This window comes from Myxine glutinosa, chromosome 12 (genome assembly GCF_964187855.1).
Source record: "Myxine glutinosa chromosome 12, kmMyxGlut1.1, whole genome shotgun sequence".
Classification (NCBI taxonomy): domain Eukaryota; kingdom Metazoa; phylum Chordata; class Myxini; order Myxiniformes; family Myxinidae; genus Myxine; species Myxine glutinosa.
This window is the reverse complement of record NC_136272.1, coordinates 23,457,835-23,479,504: the sequence shown is the minus strand read 5'-3', so window position 1 is coordinate 23,479,504 and position 21,670 is coordinate 23,457,835. Positions and strand designations below refer to the sequence as shown.

General features: G+C 45.1%; 1 protein-coding gene and 1 long non-coding RNA gene across 2 annotated transcripts in view; both read left to right on the top strand.

The window, feature by feature from the left end:
• Positions 1–2,752, top strand: part of LOC144888504 (uncharacterized) — a 502,585-nt gene extending 499,833 nt beyond the window's left edge. The window contains exon 2 of the long non-coding RNA XR_013621057.1: positions 29–2,752. This is a non-coding gene — a long non-coding RNA (uncharacterized LOC144888504). The remainder of the gene's footprint in view (positions 1–28) is intronic.
• Positions 2,753–3,639: 887 nt separating this feature from the next.
• GTPBP2 (GTP binding protein 2) overlaps positions 3,640–21,670 on the top strand; it is a 41,311-nt gene continuing 23,280 nt past the window's right edge. The window contains exons 1-9 of the mRNA XM_068133049.2: positions 3,640–3,978; positions 7,039–7,065; positions 11,274–11,458; positions 11,612–11,720; positions 11,956–12,153; positions 12,241–12,415; positions 12,532–12,751; positions 13,047–13,182; positions 13,290–13,348. Of these exons, the coding sequence (XP_067989150.2) occupies positions 3,823–3,978; positions 7,039–7,065; positions 11,274–11,458; positions 11,612–11,720; positions 11,956–12,153; positions 12,241–12,415; positions 12,532–12,751; positions 13,047–13,182; positions 13,290–13,348 (1,265 nt within the window). The 5' untranslated portion in view covers positions 3,640–3,822. The remainder of the gene's footprint in view (positions 3,979–7,038; positions 7,066–11,273; positions 11,459–11,611; positions 11,721–11,955; positions 12,154–12,240; positions 12,416–12,531; positions 12,752–13,046; positions 13,183–13,289; positions 13,349–21,670) is intronic.

The window sequence follows — 21,670 nt, the reverse complement described above, 5'->3', positions numbered from 1 at the left end:
AGATAGTCTGTTGGGAGCTGTTGGCGAGGTATGTGGATGGACAAAAGGACCACCGAGGCAGCCAAGTAGTCAGGCAGCTTAGCAGCATATTTATCGAAAATGGGGAACGGCTTGACAAAAGCGCCATTTTTAATTTGGTGGTCCATTAGACCATATACAATAGATTTAGGACCGGAGGCAAGAAATATAGTGTTCTTAACCTGTTTATTGGACAAAAACCAATTATGTATATATTTTCAACAAGGAGGTTAACTTTTATTTCATTACATGCAGTGTTATTTGTAAAACTTATGCATGCCTGCATAATAAATCTTACGCTTCCATGTAATAATAATTCGTAATATAATACCGAGTGTTTATACAAATGTGTTATACGTGTGACTCGCGCACCTCTCATATATCTAACATGTACACAACTACAAGGATGTAATGACAATATAGCTTTAGAACAGACAACATGTTGTTCAAGGTAATTTGTCCAGCAATTTATGTATTTCAGATTTTAGTCTAACTCCATTAGCTGATGATTTATTTGCATAAATGTATTGCTTGATATTATGCTGTGCGAGTCGTATTTGTGCAAAAGTCAAACTGTATATGTCTTGGTCCTAATTCTATTGCATATGGTCCAATGAACCACTAAAATAAAAATGGTACTTTTGTAAAGTCGTTCCCCCAAAAATTCCTGAGCTGCCTAACTAAAGAAGGCTGCAAAGAAAGAGGTAGGAAAGGCGCAGGAGGCATGTAGGAAAATGTTCGGAGAACGCTTGGATTCGGAAGCGGGTCAGAGAGCGGTATTCAGGATTGTAAAGCAGATAGCGAAAAAATGGTGTGATGTGATGGGGGTGAGTTGCTTGAAGGATGAAGTGGAACATATCGTTGTGGACCCAGATGGAATTAAAGGAAGATGGAAAAGATATATGGAAATGCTGTTGAATACAGAGAATGAATGGGATGGCAACATAGAGAGTAACCCAGTTTTAGGACCGGCAGAGAAGATAACTGAGAAGGAAGTTGAAGCGATAAAAGCAATGAAGAATAGAAAAGTGGGAGGGCCGACGGGAGTTGTGGGAGATATGTTGAAGGCAGCAGGAAGTTGGGGTGTGAAGAAAATGACAGAGATCTGTAATCTGGTGGTGAAAGAAGGCCTCATTCCAGTGGATTGGGAACTGAGTACCCTCGTCCCTCTATACAAGGGGAAAGGTGACCCCTCTGGAGTGTGGCTCACCCCGAGCGATAGTTATTAGAGCATGGAATGAAGGTATTGGAAAGGGTGTTGGAGAGGAGGATAAGGAAGAAGGTGAAGATTGACAATGCAGTTTGGATTTATGCCAGGAAGAGGAACGACAGACGCGCTCTTTATTGTGAGGCAGTTGCAGGAGAAGTGCATGGAGAAGTTTCTTGGGTTTGTTGATTTGGAGAAAGCATTCGATAGGGTTCCACATGAAGTATTGACATGGGCATTGAGGAATTTAGGAGTGGAGGAATGGTTGATCAGTCGTGATGGCAATGTGCAAAACAGCGCGCACAGCTGTAAGGACGAAGGACGGGAACAGTGGTGAGTTTGAGGTGAAGGTGGGAGTGCATCAGTGGTCGGTACTAAGTCCACTACTATTTGTAGCTGTGATGGAGGTGCTGGCTCAGAACGTAAAGGAGGGTTTACCGTGGGAGTTGTTATATGCAGATGATCTGGTGTTGATTGCGGAAAGTATGGATGGACTGAAGGAAAAGATTAACAAGTGGAAGGAATGTATGGAGACAAAAGGTCTGAAGGTGAATATCGGAAAGACGAAGGTGATGGCATGTGGTGAGGTGGAAAGAACTGGGAAGTGGCCATGTGCTGTGTGCAGGAAGGGTGTCGGAGTGTACTCCATTCAATGTACAATGTGCGCTGAGTGGGTTCATCAAAAATGCAGTGGTCTGAGGGTCATTAACCAGTGTGGCAGCTACATTCAAATGTAAGGTGTGCATAGATGGAGCTGCAGATGGAGGAAATGTTGAGTTGGATCTTGGAGACGGCGTGAAGCTGGAAGGTGTGAAAACATTTTACTACCTCGGAGACATGCTGAATGGAGAAGGTGGATCAGACTCGGCAACGGTTGCTAGAGTGTGATGTGCATGGAAGAAGTTTCAGGAACTGAGTGGCGTGCTGATGAGGAGGGGAGTGTCGTTGAAGCTGAAGGGAAAGGTGTATCCTGCACGTGAAGTGTTGTGATTTATGAGAGCGAGACATGGGTAATGAACGTGGAGCAGCAACGAAGGCTGGAAAGGGTGGAAATGCGAATGGTTCGGTGGATGTGTGGAGTATCGTTGAGAGAGAGGAAGACAAATGATGAATTGCGAAAGATGATGGGAATAGAGCCTGTGATTGATGCTGTGAAGAGGAACAGGTTGAGATGGTTTGGGCATGTGTTGAGGAAGGATCAAAGTGACTGGTTGAGAAGAGTGATGGAAATGAATGTAGAAGGAAGTAGAGGATGGGGAAGCCCGAGAAAGACTTGGCTAAAGATGGTGGAAGAAGAAATGTGGGCAAGGGGGTTAACAAGGAGAGATGCAGACAATGGGGCAAAATGGAAAAGATTGTCATGGGGACCGCAAGGCTAACCCCCTCTCTGGCAGGGAAAATGGCCTTAAAATGCATGTTGTTGTTGTTGTTGTTGTTGATCGTTCTAACTTGTTGGGCCATCAACAATGACCACGTCTAATTATTATTATTTTTTATGACATGGTTATGAATAAACTTTGAATTATTCATGTGGATCTCAGTTCTTTAAAAATGTGAAATATTTTTGTGTGATGTTTTCTTCCTGCTTGGCAGCATTGGTGTTGTATGGGATTGCATCAGAAACCCAATCATGATGTTACACAATGTGTGTTTACCCTACTGAAGGGGAGTACATGCCTAATTGCTTTTTGAGCTTTCCTGGAATGTAAATTGAGCCAATTGTACCTTTAACAGTGACCTTTTAATACATTATTATTATTTTTCTTTCCCTGCAGTGACGAGAGCTTTTGAATACCTTACCGTCGGAGGTGGATACTCATGTTTAACGGGTTTTTCTAATCCAGCAACACCATTGATGCAGTATTCATTCCTTGGGCTATGATGCTTCTGCAGATGGGTCAAAATAGGTGCTTGCCCTGCCCTGCCCTCCCTGACCTGGATTTATTTATTTATTTGCAAAAATGCCCTCCCTGTCAATACCTTTCATATTAAGTGCCTCCCTACAATTAGAAAGTGATGTTTCCATGTCTGAGATGCTTCCAGAAGCACAAAATTGAATGACGCAACATGCGTTGATTGGTCAACAAACAGCTTGCTCGACGCCATCGCTCAATTATAAAAGACCACGCGTTTTAATGGGATTTTAATGTGCAGAAGTCCTCATACGAACCCGAAGCAATTGTATTAAACAGGATGGGGTAACAGACTTTACAATACAACCTCTGGTTGTGGCACACTTTTACGGTCTCGCGTGACCTGCAGTGTTTGTCGTGGTTGCGTGACTGTTTATCGATGTGAAACAGGTCCACGTCCACCACGAGTCGTATTGCCTCCAGCTTGCATCAGCCACGTCAAACGCACCAATGAAAAGGCCCGATTTCCGATGACGTCACCTGACTCCGCCCATCCCCTCTATGACGTAGCCGAGCGTAAACCAAGGCGACGCGGAGTGGGCGAAACGAATGTAAATAATCGGAGGGAATATAAGGCGATCGTTTCGCAGCGTCGCCGGCGATACCATGATGGCTCAAATACCACACGTTTAATGGAGAAAACGAAAGGGAACCCGAGACAGTACGAGTTGGGTTTGAAAAGTAATGGACGCTTTCGTTGAACTGTTTGGGACGGGCCACGGCCCCGGGGCCTCGCAGGCCTTGTCAGCTGCTGCTGGTGGTCGGAGGAGATCGAGGAAGCAGAAGAAACGGGTTCGGCCACACAACAACCTGACGCTGACGCCCTTCCTGCCTCCCGAGGTTCGGTTCGGTTCCGAGTTCAAGTGTAAACAGAGCAGCATTCGCGGTTTGCGCGGGTTCGGCGCTCCTCAGGCTCGATTAACTAATTGATTGATCATTGGCAGGTTATCAGGGATTGTTTTGATTTGGTGTTGTTATTCAGGATGAATGAGTTTGTGAAGGAAATGAATGTTGAATGGTCGTTGTGATATCTTTACACCCTGGATCATGATATCTTGTGAAGAAGAAACCCTACGGCCCGTGTTGCTAGGCAATGATGAAGTTGTATAAAGTCGCCACGAGTTCGTTATTCGTTTCCTTTAGTTAATAAAATAGTTCGTACCAAATGTGAAAACTGCTTTTCCTTCCACCTTGTGATTTGTATTTTAAAAGATCCCACGGTGTGTTTTCCCGAAGTGTGGGCGAGTTATCGCCGGCACCATGAACAGATTTTAATACTCCTACCCAAATCGCCTCAGTCAGACGTCAAGCTCACTCCTTTAATGGCCACAAACATCCCCAAGTTATTGTGGGGTTCGACAGAAGCTTCGCCAGTCTTTCACGAACTGCTTGGCCAGGCCTGACGTTCGACCAAGGGCAGGAATTTGTAATTTGTTCAGGATGCCGGCGATAGCTCGCCGACTGTTCGCGAACGACACCGTGGGATCTTTAACGTCCACCAATTAATGTCTGCAGATGGAACATCGACTTTGTGTGCAGATAGGGTAGGGTTGGAAATCGGCCATTGACGATGGAGGTTTATGTTCATACAGACGACGAATCGAGCTTTTCTGTTTTATTGTATGGATTGTCGTTCCAATCAGATGTAATTTATAGATGCGCGTATTTTGCCGACGTGTCTTTAGAGTACGTACTTTATAGACGCACTCACATTATCATTGTACATATTTTATAGACGTACTCACATTATAATTGTACATATTTTATAGATGTACTTGCATTATAATTGTACATACTTTATAGACGTACTCACATAATTCTACATAATTTATAGACGCACACATTATAATTGTACATACTTTATAGACATATTCACATAATTCTACATAATTTTATACTCACATTATAATTGTACATACTTTATAGACGTACTCACATAATTCTACATAATTTATAGACACACATTATAATTGTACATACTTTATAGACATACTCACATAATTCTACATAATTTTATAGATACTCACATAATTGTACATACTTTATAGACGTACTCACATAATTCTGCATAATTTATAGACACACATTATAATTGTACATATTTTATCAACGTACTCACATAATTCTACATAATTTTATAGACACTCACATTATAATTGTACATATTTTATGGACATACTCACATTATAATTGTACATACTTTATAGACGTACTCACATTATAATTGTACATAATTTAAAGAGCTTCTCAGTTGATTAAATATTACGTGTAATACAGGCTACCACCACTAGGTGGAATTTGTGCTCTACATTATCATATATGTAGACAGACAGATAGACGACTAACAAATAGACCTAGATGCATTCCCCCCTCCTCTGGTGAGGGTATTTATGTTATTGAACCCCAAAACCTTCCACCCCCCCCCCCCGGCCCCCCCTTCCCCCACACTCCCCTCTGCAATCTTTTCCTTTCTGCAATCGTTAACCCTCCCAACCGAAACCCACCTCTTTCCAACTCTCCTGTTTTCTTTCTTGAGAGTTTACTTCTGTATCCATCCTGTTCACCCCCCTGTGTCATCACTCATCATCCTTCCTCACATCCCTAATCTCAGTCTCTCTCTATTTTGTATAATGGATTCGTTAAAACATCGTTCATGAGAAATTACACCTCACTTGTCTATCTTTTCTCAGAGGATCTTTCCAGCCTGTTTTGCTTCCCTCTCGAAGACGAGTGTAAAAGGAGGGAAGACTGGTATTGTAGCGGATGTGGGCGGATGGCATGGTGGTGTCAGAACTCCCATGTTTGTGCACATTATAAATAGCAGATCCCTTTGCACACTCCATGAGCGAGGAAACGTTTTCCGAAAAACTCACAGATGAGAAGGTGGAAGATGATTCCACAGGTGGGAGAAAAAAAAAGGAACAAATGAGTGGAGGTAAGCAGTTTTTAGATTTAGGTAGTTTGACCAGAAGGGGGTTGATGGTGGACCACGTGGGCCTGCAGAAACCTGGGGGAGGGGAGACAAAGCACAGGAAGAGCAGAGGGTGCAAGACCAGAAAGGAGGTGGTAGAAGACAAAGAGACCACCGACCTGTCTGTGATGGTGAAGTGATAGGCCCATAGAAAAAACAAACGTTTGCTCTGCCCTGCTATGATGGAGCTGTGTGTGCTACCAGTGGTGTTGAAACATTTGACGTGCTACCTGTATGAGCTTATCGCAATGGATCTGAGACATTGCATGAACACAAAATCCATCCACCGTTTAGACATTGAAATAGGTATATAGACGTAGACCCTCTTTTCCTGTTCATTAATTCCTTTGTTGGGTCCACCTGTTGCCCCACTCTCAGTATGCTGTATATTTAGACATTAAAATCCTACTATATTAAATAAGGCATTTGTATGTATGTGTGCGTGTGTACGTCTAAAAATCATGGAAAAAAAAAAACAGGGCTGGGCTGATGTCCACCAACGTCTGCATATATGTCGGTAGTACCAAGGGACAGGTCAGGGCACGAAAAAAATCCCACCCCTTGCAAGGGGGAGGCACACAACTTACGATTTTCACCTGTACATGTGCCACAGTGCAAGTGGTTTACTGATCCCTGCTGCAGAAAGGGGGGGATTGTTAACCACGGCACAAATATATATTTGCCCCACTACCCCCTCGCCCCTCTCGGCTGCTCTCAAAAGGAGCGGGTGTTTCTGGCAAGTAAAAGCAAAATGTTCACGGGGAATTTTACTTTCTCTCACACACATTTGTCGCCTTCCAGTTTGCCAGTTTACGGCAGTTTAAATGGTCATTCTGCTTGTGCTGCATTGTCTGTCATGGATACTAACCCGCAAGGTGTTCAATTTACCTGTGTTATGTGGTTTCATTTCCCCCCTCTGTTGCCCACAGGCTGAAGAGGGAAATGTCGAGTACAAGGTATGTTGCTGTTTTAATAATTCGCACCGTCATGATAAAATAATGGCTTCTTGATGAGGCGGATTTATGGGAAAAGGCCATGTATAAACTTCTAGGTGCATTTTTGGGTAAAGGCTGGGAGCCTCACTTTTTAACATAATTAGGGTATGCTGAATTCGATTAACCTGGTTCCCAAGCCGAATTGTGAGTTGTTGTTTTTTGTTTTGAATAAACTGCCGAAGAACTTGGGCATTGGTGAACCCACAGAGGAGACAATCAAATCTGCAGAAGCGTTCGTCTGCAGAATATATAATGTGCACAGAACAACCTCTGTTGATTCAGCACGACCAAAGTGGACATACCAAGACTGGTAAACCAGAAGCAATTTCAACGACAAGTGATGCTCTTCATTTCCATTTGATGCGAGTACACTATCAAGCCATGGTATGGAGAAATGCTCGTTGTGCCATACCTGCCCTTACTGCACCTGTGGAAATTGGATGGAAACGTGGCGATTCAGGACTGGAGCCTATTCTGATGTCACCGAGTCCAATCCCAGAAAGTTGCCTCGAGATGATTTGTTGTGCATGCCAGAAGCAATGCAAGACTCGATGCTACAAATGTCGCTATTCAGAGTTGAGGTGCACATCAATGTGTGCCTGGCAGCAACAGACTGATGATCAGACCCCTTGTACGAATTTGATGTAGTTTGGCAAAACAACATGTGTGACATTCCTCAATGTTTGTGCTTCATGGTCATGTATACTTAATTTTAGAATAAATGGTTGGATGAAACATTGTCTTAATAAATAAAAAATAACCACCTTTAGAGGCCATTTTTCCCCGCAAAGCGGGGGTTGGCCTTTTTCGGGAATCGTGGTTGTTGTTGTTTTTCGGCCCCCTTTTTGAAGCAATGTTTTACGGCCAGATGCCCTTCCTGACGCCAACCCTTTTTGCCGCCTTTAACGACAAACAGGGAATTACCAGTGAACTGGTACTCAATTAGCCGACCTCGGAAGGATGAACAGGCTGAGTCAACCCCCCTGGCGTTACATTACAAAGGATGAAATTTTACAAATTTACAAAGGATGAAACATTGTCTTATTAAAACCATTTCCCATTTTATGGGAAATGGTCGCCAACCATTTCCCATAAAATCCCATATGTCGCCAACCATAATATAGACTAGACGGATTTATGAAAAAAGGCCATGTATAAGCTTCTAGGTGTATTTTGGGGTAAAAGTTGTCAAGTTAAAGTAAAAGAGCTGCATGTATAGACATGATAATTATATAAATGCTTGTTCAAAGAAATTGTCCAAAAATGGCAATTTGGCGGCCATTTTGTTTATGCTAATTAGGTCAAAAACTCAAAATTCGGCTTGGGAACCGGGTTAATCGAATTCAGCATACCCTAATTATGTTAAAAAGTGAGGTTCCCAACTTTTACCCAAAAATGCACCTAACATTCACATTTCTCAGAAATCCGTCTAGTCTATTCGTTGATGCAGTTCCTAAATTGCGTGTCATCTTGCCTGATTATGTGGTTTCAAGCTGTGGCCTGTAGGTATTGATACGAGCTGAGCGAATGTACTGATAGTAGTGGATTGGCCTTTGGCGTTCAGGTTCAAAGTGTAAATGAGTAAGCTGCCACATTTCATATTTTAGATGATACAGAATTTTGTTCGTTTCTCTGCTCCGACACCTTAACCTTGTGGGTATGATTAAATTCAAAGCGAAATAGTAATGATTATCCCTTGGCATGATTAGAAAGAGGTTTAAATTGCACCGTGTCAATTTTATATTGTTTGGCGTCCATCCACGGATGACACTCACATTGACGAATCGCCCTGCTCGTGAAACGCAACAAACCCCTCATATTCCTGGGTCGTGGTTCGAATCCAGGTGAGTGTGCGTACCTCTACGCCATTCTGACAGCCCGTTATTGATGGTGATGGGGATGGCATCAGATGGTGGTGCACCTTCAGATTTTGAATCGTTGGAGGGAAGAGTGCGATTGAACGGACTAAGAATGGTTCCTTAAATGGGTGAAAAGGAGAACAAAAGAGCTGAGGTGTGCAGCGACCTGGATTTTGAGGGTTTATCCAGGAGGGAGTTAAGGTAAGAACATGTACATCCTGGAGTTCATGGACAGGGTCAGAGAGCAGAGGTGGGTGTAGCTCTTCTCTACCGAGTTAGGTGTTTGAAAGGTCTACAGAGAGTTCATCACACGTATCATTGTAATATTCCTTTTTTTTGTTCACAGCATAAGTAATGTTCACATAAATTTAGCAATTATTAATAATGTTTAGCTCACCTGGAACGTAGTTCCGGGGAGCTTATGCGATGGTGCGTCGTCCGTCCGTCCATAAACACCTGCAACTTCTTCTCCAAAACCGCTCATGGGATTGTGACCAAACTTGGCACAAATTATATTTGGTATGTTGCAACTCACATTTCTTCACGGTGTTAAAAAAAATTGGGGTCAAAGTGGACATGCCAGCGGTCAAAGGGGACATACCAGGGGTCAAAAGGGGCATACCAGGGGTCAAAGTGGATATACCAGGGGTCAAAGTGGATATACCAGGGGTCAAAGTGGATATACCAGGGGCCAAAGTGGATATACCAGGGGTCAAAGTGGATATACCAGGGGTCAAAGTGGACATACCAGGTGTCAAAGGGGACATACCAGGTGTCAGTGGATATACCAGGGGTGAAAGTGGATATACCAGGGGTCAAAGTGGACATACCAGGGGTCAAAGTGGACATACCAGGGGTCAAAGTGGACATACCAGGGGGCAAAGGAGATACCAGGGGCAAAAGTGGATATACCAGGGGGCAAAGTGGATATACCAGGGGTCAAAGTGGATATACCAGGGGTCAAAGTGGACATACCAGGGGACATACCAGGGGTCAAAGTGGATATACCAGGGGTCAAAGTGGATATACCAGGGGTCAAAGTGGACATACCAGGGGTCAAAGTGGATATACCAGGGGTCAAAGTGGATATACCAGGGGTCAAAGTGGACATACCAGGGGACATACCAGGGGTCAAAGTGGATATACCAGGGGTCAAAGTGGATATACCAGGGGTCAAAGTGGATATACCAGGGGTCAAAGGGGACATACCAGAGGTCAAAGGGGACATACCAGGTGTCAGTATACAAAGTGGATATACCAGGGGTGAAAGTGGACATACCAGGGGTCAAAGTGGATATACCAGGGGTGAAAGTGGACATACCAGGGGTCAAAGTGGACATACCAGGGGTCAAAGGGGACATACCAGGGGTCCAAGGGGACATACCAGTGGGCAAAGTGGACATACCAGGGGTCAAAGTGGACATACCAGTGGGCAAAGTGGACATACCCAGGGTCAAAGTGGACATACCCAGGGTCAAAGTGGACATACCAGGGGTCAAAGTGGAGATACCAGGGGCAAAAGTGGATATACCAGGGGGCAAAGTGGATATACCAGGGGTCAAAGTAGATATAGCAGGGGTCAAAGTGGATTCAGGTTTCCCCCTCCCCCTCCCCCCCCCCCCCCCCACCGTCCCCCCACAGGTATTTGCTCTTTTCTCTGAAAGTACACACACAATTTCAATGAAGCTTGACCACAACCTTCCTCACCCGTGATGCATCAACGTTTGATCACAGAATAAAAATAATAATCAGGTTTTAAGGGGATGTGTGAGGGGTATGACCCTCTAAAATAGGTATTTGCTGTCTTCTCCGAAAATACACACACAATTTTGATGAAACTTGACCACAACTTTCATCACCCGTGACGTACGTGGTATTGGAAAAATCGGGGTCTAAGGAGGTACATGTGGGGGGGAGAGGGGTGGAGGTTGACTTAATCTCCACAATCCTGGGGTGACAACCATGGATTTCTTCCATGACCCTGGAGCACAGACCTGGGATCATGACACGGCAGCCCCAATGTAGGCAACCATTTTCCGCGCCGAGTTCCATTTTATGTGCCTCAAAAGCCATAAAAGGGGTCACCCTCAGGTAACAAATGCCATCCACGCTACAAAGCTCTGGACAGAACGGGGTCTCGACAAGTTTGCATGCAGGATTTGGCTGGCGTCGATAGGCTGCTCTCGTAGGGATATATGTAACATAATGTATATGTAACATCTGTAACAATGTTCCTCGTATATGTAACAATGTTTTCATTGAATTATAGCGGAGCATGTCTCAAGACGTCACTTTGTTCTTGGCTTGCAGCTGAAGCTGGTGAACCCATCACATTACCGCTTTGAGCACTTGGTCACACAAATGAAGTGGCGATTGCAGGAAGGACGCGGAGAAGCGATATATCAGATCGGAGTCGAAGACAGTGGCATGATTGCTGGCCTCTCTGATAATGACATGCGAGCATCCATCAAGACTCTACAGCACATGGCAGACAAGTAAGTCATCGACAAAGGGTTTTGATATTGGAAAGTGTAATCACAGGAACAGAACTGAAAAAAGTATTTCTAGTTAAGGTGCTAGAAGGCACACCAAAGGGTGTGGGAACATTGCATATGTTTCGCTGTAAACACTCATGCACACTTCGGCAGGCTCGGTGCTGACGTAACCATCTTGAGAGAGCGGAAAGTGGACTTTGTGGAAAACTCCAGAAAACGAGTCGCCGAAGTGCTAGTGCGGAAGGTGCACGATAACCAGCAGGTATGGACCATGACTGCCCGGAGACCTCACCTTATCACTGTCCTTTAGGGCCTTGTCTATATATTATGGTCGATAGGTACATGTGAAATAGAGTAATGTTCTTGTTAAATTCCAGGTAAATGCATCAGGGTTGGCCAGTTTGTCCACAATTCGAGTTGAAAGGTAACAATTTTATTTTGTGGAGATCCCAGTGTGTTCAAGGGCTTTGTGGTCAAGATCGTTCTCTGCTTTCCAGTTTCTTGACCTCCGAGTGGCTGTTTTGGGCAACGTGGATGCTGGAAAGTCGACGCTTTTGGGCGTTCTGACACAGGGAGAGCTGGACAATGGACGTGGACGCGCCCGTCTCAACCTGTTCCGCCATTTGCACGAGATCCAATCTGGCCGCACATCCAGCATCAGCTTTGAGATACTTGGATTCACCAGTAAAGGCGAGGTGAGGGTCCCCATAACTCTTAAAAAGGACAAAATAATGAAAGCGTTATACTTATTAATAATAAATAAATAAATAACCTGTGCACAGGTTGTCAACTACAGTGATTCACGAACGGCGGAGGAGATCTGTGAGAATGCATCCAAGATGGTTACGTTTATAGACTTGGCGGGTCACCAGAAGTATTTGAAAACGACGATCTTTGGGCTGACGAGCTATGCTCCAGATTTTGTCATGCTCGTCATAGCGGCTAACACCGGCATTGGTAGGTGTTTCAGCGACTAGGCCTCACCAATCGGTATTTAAACCACTTTGTAGGTGGCAATGTGTCTCGTATGTCACTCAACAATCTTGTCACGCTTTGAAAATGTACTTGTGCAGCCGGGACAGCCAAGGAACACCTGGGCTTGGCCATGGCGCTGCGGCTGCCCTTTTTCATCGTCGTGAGCAAGGACGACGTTTGCTCTGCGTCAACGGTGGAACGTACGGTGCACCAGCTCACCTACGTACTGCGTGGCCCAGGCTGCGCCCGAGTGCCTTTCCTAATCTCCAGCAGTGATGATGCCATGACGGCCGCCACAAAGTTCCCTCAGTCCCCAAGGTACGGTCATGTTCCTTTTGTGGTTCGTGCACTGTGGAACAATTGCACAATTAAGGGAGGGATACTCTTTAGTTACTATTTATACAAGTCTCAGCTTGTGGAAGAGTGAGGTGGTGGAGGGTAGAAGGCAAAGTGCTGACAGGGGAGCAAGAGGATGACAATGGACAATGGACAAAGGGGAATGAATAAGGACTAAGAGGGAAGGAAACTTTCACACTTTTACAAATCTCGGTTGAACAACACACAAACTGCTCGTCTGGGTTCCAGAATTAACCCCTGAACTTCTCCCTTTCAGTATTGCTCCGATATTCGTTATCTCAAGTGTGACCGGTAAGAACCTAGACCTGCTCAAGACCTTCCTGAATGTGCTTCCGCCCCAGAGCAACATACAGGCCCAAGAAGAGCTAATGCAGCAGCTGCCAGAGTTCCAGGTTGGTCCTGTTAATGCTTCATTTTTATTTATTCCTTTTCCTCCTTTTTTTGAAGGCCATTTGTATTAACTGCGATGGCTTGGATTTGTTTTCCCTTACATTCACAGGTGGATGAGATCTACTCTGTACCAGAAGTGGGGACAGTTGTTGGTGGAACTTTGTACAGGTGAGTGTGATTGTGATTTATGAAAGTTGTGAATAAAGCCATACTCTTTCCTAATTACATTCATGTCCTGCCTTCAGCTGCATACTATATTATATACGAGGGGCAGTCAATAAGTAACCTTAAAATATTTTTCACAACTTGTTTATTGCATGTAAGTGTGTAACAACTGTGTTAACAACTGTTATTTTTCAACATAATCTTCATTGCGTTCAATGCATTTTTTCCAGTGCTTTACTAAGGCCTGGATTCCCCTAGAAAAAAATATATTTTGGCTGCTTGTGTAGCCATTCGTGCACCACCCCTTGGACCTATTCGTCGGATCGGAAAGTGGTTCCACCAAGCGCCTCTTTAAGTGGCCCAAATATGTGGTAATCCGAAGGGGCGAGGTCTGGTGAGTAGGGTGGATGAGGAAGACACTCAAAATGCAGGTCCTCGATTGTTGCAGCTGGAGCTAGGGCAGTATGGGGCCAAGCATTGTCATGCTGCAGCAAAACACCGGTAGTGAGTAGTCCACGACGTTTTGATCTGATTGCTGATTTCAGATGATTTTTACGGAGGTCGCAGTATGATGCACTTGTGACTGTAGACAAGTAGGCCTCGGCTATCCCAGAAGAGCGTCAGCATCACTTTTCCAGCGGACGGCTGTGTGCGGAATTTTTTGGGCTTCGGTGGAGTTGAATGGTGCTACTCTTTGCTTGCCCTCTTCGTTTCTGGCTGAAAGTAGTGGACCCAACTTTCATCCCCAGTCACTATGCGCTGTAAGAAAGCGTTGCCTTCTGTTTCGTAACGTCACAGAAGTTCTTCACATGTGTCCATTCGCCGTTCTTTCAGTTCGGGTGCGACTTGCCTAGGCACCCACCTTGCAGACACTTTGCGGACCCCAGCACGTTGTGAATGATATGGTGTGTTGAACCTTGGCTGATGTTCAATTTGGAGACCACTTCATCCAGAGTAATGCGACAGTTTTCCATTAGCACGTGCTCAACTCCTGCAACCATTTCTGGTGTGTCGGCTGTGTGAGGCTGGCCCGAGCGAGCAGCGTCTGCCACACTGGACACTCCACTTTTAAACTTCCTGTCCCAGTTGTACAACTGCTGCAGCAATAAACATGCGTCACCATACTGCATCTTCATTCTGCGATTGATTTCACTGGGATTCACACCCTCACTTCCCAAGAAACGGATGACAGAATGTTTCTCCTCCCTGGTCCATGTTTCTAAGGGAGCCGCCATCTTGGAACTGATTACTGATGTCATATGCTCAATGTTGCCAGATCGAAAACAGACAATACTTGAATTACCAATAGATATAACATATGTCGTCTACAACTACACACATTACATTCTCGTATTTATATCGCCATTTTAAGGTTACTTATTGACTGGCTCGTGTGTGTGTGTGTGTGTGTGTGTGTGTGTGTGTGTGTGTGTGTGTGTGTGTGTGTGTGTGTGTGTGTGTGTGTGTGTGTGTGTGTGTGTGTGTGTGTGTGTGTGTATATATATGTATATATATATATATATATATATACCAAGTCTGTGTGTGTATATATATATATATATATATATATATATACAGACTTGGAATTTAATATGGAATATGTTTTTGTTTTTTTCTTGACTTGGGTTTACTTTCTTAACTCAGTATATCAATCTGGTGTGTTTCTTTTACACTTTGGTGATTTATTTGTTGAAAGAACCATGTCACTGATTGTCTGTCGCAGCAAGAAGTCAACAGCAGGATTATATCACAGGTGGCGTGGCAAAATGTACGGACAGGTGCATTTGATGATTGGCTTCACAGTCAGGTATACAAGGGTTGTTGCGTTCTGTATTAGTGGAAAACAACTGCTGCACGTCTCCAAAAGTTATTGCCGCTTCCTCTGGAGATGGTCCGTCAACTCGACAATGCTGTTTGTCATGGAGTGGTGGCTTTACGAAATTACGGCATGAAACAGCGTGCTATTGCTCGGCAGTATGGCATCACTCAAGGTCAGGTGTCAAAGATCCTGAAACGAAATGCTCAGAGGGGTGTCCCTACTCCAATACCGAGGCCAGGACGTCCCCGCAGAACCACAAGGAGGGATGATCGCCAGCTGCACCGGTTAGTCCGCAATGGCCGTACCAAGTCAGCTAATCGGCTTGGGGCTGAGTGGCAGCAACTGACAAATGTGCCTGTATCCAGAAGGCTATTCAACCAACGACTGGTTCAAGCAGGCTATCGTGCCAGGCGTCCCCTGAGAAAGCCACGCCTGACCAGACAACACAGCCAGCGCCGATTGCAGTGGGCCAGAGAGCACCGTCAATGGCAGCCAGGACACTGGAATCACGTGATCTTCAGTGACGAGTCTAGATTTCTGGTCTATCGTCAAGATGGCCACGTCCGAGTGCGCAGACAAGTGCATGAAGCCTACAACAAAGATTGTATAGTGCCAAGAGTCCAAGCTGGAGGTGGTGGGGTGACCGTTTGGGCTGCTTTTCATGCAGGGGGAAAAACTGACTGGGTTGTTCTGAATGGAAACCTGAACCAGTTCAAGTACAGGGCCATTCTGGAAGAAACATTGCTTCCATTTGCTCGTGCAGCCTTTCGAGGAAACTTTGTCTTCCAAGATGACAATGCACGGCCTCATCGTGCTCGCATGATCCAACACTTTCTTGCTGACCGTGGTGTAGAGCATATGGAGTGGCCTGCCATGTCCCCGGATATGAATCCGATTGAGAACTTGTGGGCAGAATTAACGCGTCAAATCGACCACTTGGACCAGCAGCCGACCTCTGTGCGTGAATTGCAGCAGGCTATTGTCACTGCATGGCAAGCGATTCCTGTCCAAACCTTTGCAAATCTCGTGAACAACATGCCTCGACGTGTACGTGCTCTCCTGAATGCTCGTGGGGGTTACACGAAGTACTGAACTGTAATTTTACTGTCCGTAATCCCAGTCGTAATTTAACTTTTGTTTTTGTTAAAAAAAAATTTGGCTAATGTGCAAAATGAAGAGATACTTCTGGAAAACGTACAGAGGTTTAACACAGTACTGTCCATGAATTGAGTTCGATATCAGTTTACATCACTTTCAAGGATCAATTTATTTGTTTCGAAATGTCAAATGTGGTTTTTGTTTCTTTTAAAGGTCACATTAACAAAATCTAGAATAATTTCAACATAATTCCAATGAACTTTTGGTTCTAAGACATGAAAAGTAAGTTCACCCCCACAAAAAAAATATTCCATATTAAATGCCAAGTCTGTATATATATATATATATATATATATATATCTTACTATAATTCACCAAATGTCCGTCCGTCTGTCTGTCTGTCCATTCGAAGGTACCGCAAAAACGACTGAACCGATCGCAAAGATATTTTGGGTGGATAATCCTGGGATCTCCAGGAGTAAAATAGGCTATTTAGTTTTTCCAATTTCAGCTTTGGTCTCCAGCATTCTCAGGTTTGGACTCCCGCATAACATTCGCGTTCGCATAACGTTCATTGTGACGATGTTGTTTTCCCGGGTGCCGCACAAACAGCTGCACCGATCGGACTCGGTGACCTCGGGCAAAGACCTTTTATAAGGACACGGGTTGAATCCCTGCTTGAGAGAATTCCAACCCCCTCCCCGACATCACGGCAGTCTCTCCAACTCTCAATCCCACGAGATATGCGGAAAGGACGACCCAACACCAATATAAACATCATTAAACATCATCATTAAACATGAATAATGCCAACACGACGCCATGGCATTATTCATAACATTCATTAATTCATTCATTCATTCATTTAATGATCATTAAACATTATTCCTACGCTCATTAAACGCTCATTAAACATTAAACGTTCATTCAACGATTACGAAAATAAAAACGAAAAACATTACGAAATTACGTTCACACCGTCACATCAAACACTACCGTGAACCCAAACATCGTCGCACATCGTCACAATGAAAACATCGTCACAAACGGGTACTGGAGACAATGTGACAAACGTCACAAACGGGTATAATATTGGAGAGGCCATTGCCAAAACGATTTGTTTTCTCTGGTACGTGTTTCTGGGTGGGTACCGTTTCAGATAAACCGGTAAAATGCCTCCCAAACGGAAAGCCTCATTAACGAAAACGTCCAAGGAAGCTGTTGCAAGAAAGAAGGCTCGCCGAGACGAGGACTATCGGAGGCAGGAACAAGGACGTGACACAGCTGCACACCAGTTTCGGAGGCAGTCCGAGGAATACAGATCTGCTGAACAAGGATGCCTCCCAAATGCCTCCCAAACGGAAAGCCTCATTAACGAAAACGTCCAAGGAAGCTGTTGCAAGAAAGAAGGCTCGCCGAGATGAGGACTATCGGAGGCAGGAACAAGGACGTGACACAGCTGCACACCAGTTTCGGAGGCAGTCCGAGGAATACAGATCTGCTGAACAAGGATGTGACACAGCTGCACACCAGTCTCGGAGGCAGTCCGAGGAGTACAGATCTGCTGAACAAGGACGTGGCACAGCTGCACACCAGTTTCGGAGGCAGTCCGAGGAATACAGATCTGCTGAACAAGGACGTGGCACAGCTGCACACCAGTTTCGGAGGCAGTCAGAGGAATACAGATCTGCTGAACAAGGATGTGACACAGCTGCACACCAATCTCGGAGGCAGTCCGAGGAATACAGATCTGCTGAACAAGGACGTGGCACAGCTGCACACCAGTCTCGGAGGCAGTCCGAGGAATACAGATCTGGTGAACAAGGATGTAACACAGCTGCACACCAGAGCGCTAGGAAAGTCCAGCTTAAAGTGGCTCTAATGCAAAAGAGGAGGATTGGAGCAGTGTTTGATGTCCAGCACTTTGAAGAAGTTGACTATCCAGCAAAGCAGCAAGATCACAAGCTGCCAAGTCTGTATGATACAGGACATAAGTGCCCCTTCTGCAAGGCCCACTGCTGGAATGACGAACGACCTGGATTCTGCTGTGAGAAGGGCAAAATCGCAATCAATCTGCTCGAGACCTACCCTGAAGATTTCAAAGTTCTGTTCGACCGAAAGGAGTTTATTGAGAAGATACGCCAGTTCAACAATGCCTTGGCCATGGCATCGATCGGAATCAAGGAGCACTTCATGCCAGGATTCAGCCCCATGGTGAATCTTCAAGGTATTTGCAAAGTCTACCATCGCATTGGACCACTCCAGCCAGATGGTGATCAATCGCATCCAACGTTCGCTCAAATATGGTTCCATGACAGTGATGAACTGGAAAACCGACTGCGATTTAATGAACAGCTCAACGGTAATATTGACATTCTGAAGACTCTCCAAGACTGGCTGCGTCAGAACAATCCCTACATCCAGTCTCTGAAATCTGCCCTTGAGTTGATGGAAGCAGACAACAACATCACCATGGTTCTGGATGCAAGAAAGCGGCCTTCAGGTGAGCATGCTCGACGTTACAACCTCCCGCAGGCAAGCGAGGTATCCATCATCATACCCGGCGAGCATGTGGACCATTTGAACGTCATCCTCTATAAGCGTGAAGGTAGCCTTCAAACCATCACGGAGCTGCACCAGAGCTACGATCCTCTTCACTATGTGCTGATGTTCCCGCATGGTGAAGAAGGATTCAACATCGACATCCCTCATGCAAAAGACCGAGGCACTATATCCCCAAGTGAGTTCCCAAGGTTCCGCCTTCAGATGAGAGATCAAAATTTAAATCAGGTAATGAGGTGTCGACGACTTACTCAGCAGTTCGCATGCGATCAGTATGCCAAGGCTGAAGCGTCAAGACTTCTGTGGGCAAGGAACAACCAGAAGACGATCCGTGCAGACAAGTACCAAGGCCTGATGGATGCTATAGATCACCAAGAAGAGATGCAGGCTGGAACAAAGATTATCCTACCACCATCCATCTATGGCTCTCCTCGATGGTACGCTGAAGCCTTTCAAGATGCTATGGCCATTGTCCGATCCCTTGGGAAACCTGATCTGTTTGTGACGTTTACCTGCAACCCACAGTGGCCAGAGATCACAAATTCACTTTTCCCAGAAGAGCAGCCTTGCGACCGGCCTGACCTAACTGCACGCGTCTTCAGTATCAAGCTTAAATCTCTCATGGTGGATCTGAAGAGCGGAATGCTTGGCGAAGTGGTGGGCTACTTCGGCATGGAGGATCAGAAACGTGGACTCCCACACTGCCACATCCTGCTGATACTTGCTGATGAAGACAAGCCACGTGAGCCCAAGGACATTGATCGCATCGTGTCAGCCGAGATTCCTGATCCTCATATCAACCCAAAACTACATGATATAATCACACGCAACAACATCCAAGGGCCGTGCGGGCTCTAAACCAAAGTTCACCATGCATGTCCCCACAATCAGATCTAATGACCTATTACACATCTCAATCTCAACCAAATGACAAAATGCAAAGCCCGTCCATGTCCGTTTGTATTCATGTCTTCTTCTTCCTGTCAGATTGACATGTGTAATCGGCCATTGGATCAGATTGCGATGTGTAATCAGTAAATGGGTCGGATCAAGATGTGTAATCGGTCATTAGGTCAGGTTGAGATGTGTATTCGGTCATTATGTCAGATTGAAATGTGTAATTGGTCATTGGATCATCATATTAAGGTGTAATCAGTCATTTGGTCAGATTGAGATGTGTAATTGGTCAATAGGTCAGATTGAGATGTGAAATCGGTCATTGGATCATATTGAGATCTGAAATCGGTCATTGGGTCAGATTGAGATGTGAAATCTGTCATTGGGTCAGATTGCCTCCAAAGGTGGTTCTTCTATTGAGATGTGAAATCTGTCATTGGGTCAGATTGAGATGTGAAATCTGTCATTGGGTCAGATTGAGATCTGAAATCGGTCATTGGGTCAGATTGAGATGTGAAATTGGTTATTGGGTCAGATTACAACAACAACACAACAGGCATTTTAAGGCCATTTTCCCTGCTAGAGCGGGAGTTAGCCTTGCGGTCCCCATGACAATCTTCTCCATTTTGCCCTATTTTCTGCATCTCTCCTTGTTAACCCCCTTGCCCGCATTTCTTCTTCTACCATCTTTAGCCAAGTCTTTCTCGGTCTTCCCGCCCTCTACTTCCTTCTACATGCATTTCCATCACTCTTCTCAACCAGTCACTTTCATCCTTCCGCAACACATGACCAAACCATCTAAACCTGTTCCTCTTCACAACATCAATCACAGGCTCTATTCCCATCATCTTTAGCAATTCATCATTTGTCTTCCGCTCTCTCAACGATACTCCGCACATCCACTGAACCATTCGCATTTCCACCCTTTCCAGCCTTCGTTGCTCTCCGTTCATTACCCATGTCGCGCTCCCATAAATCATAACACTTCTCACACATGCAGCATACACCTTTGCCTTCAGCTTCAACGACACTCCCCTCCTCATCAGCACGCCACTCAGTTCCCAAAACTTCTTCCATGCACATCTCACTCGAGCAACCGTTGCCAAGTCTGATCCACCTTCTCCATTCAGCATGTCTCCGAGGTAGCAAAATGCTTTCACACCTTCCAGCTTCACGCCGTCTCCAAGATCCAACTCAACATTTCCTCCATCTGCAGCTCCCTCTGTGCACACCTTACATTTGAATGTAGCTCCCACACTGGTTAATGACCCTCTCAAACCACTACATTTTTGATGAACCCACTCAGCGCACATTGTACATTGAATGGAGTTCACTCCGACACCCTTCCTGCACACAGCACATGGCCACGTCCCAGTTCTTTCCACCTCACCACATGCTTTACCACTTGCCATCACCTTCATCTTTCCGATATTCACCTTCAGACCTTTTGTCTCCATACATTCATTCCACTTGTTCATCTTCTCCTTCAGTCCATCCATACTTTCCGCAATCAACACCAGATCATCTGCATACAACAACTCCCACGGTAAACCCTCCTTTACGTTCTGAGCCAGCACTTCCATCGCAGCTACAAATAGTAGTGGACTTCATACCGACCCCTGATGCACTCCCACCTTCACCTCAAACTCACCACTGTTCCCGTCCTTCGTCCTTACAGCTGTGCGCGCTCTTTTGTACATTGCCATCACTACTCTGATCAACCATTCCTCCACTCCTAACTTCCTCAAGGTTACTTAAGGTTACTGTCAGATTGAGATGTGAAATCTGTCATTGGGTCAGATTGAGATGGGAAATCTGTCATTGAGTCAGAGAGATTTGAAATTGGTTATTGGGTCAGATTAAGATGTGAAATCGGTCATTGGGTCAGATTGAGATGTGAAATTAGTTATTGGGTCAGATTGAGATGTGAAATTGGTTATTGGGTCAGA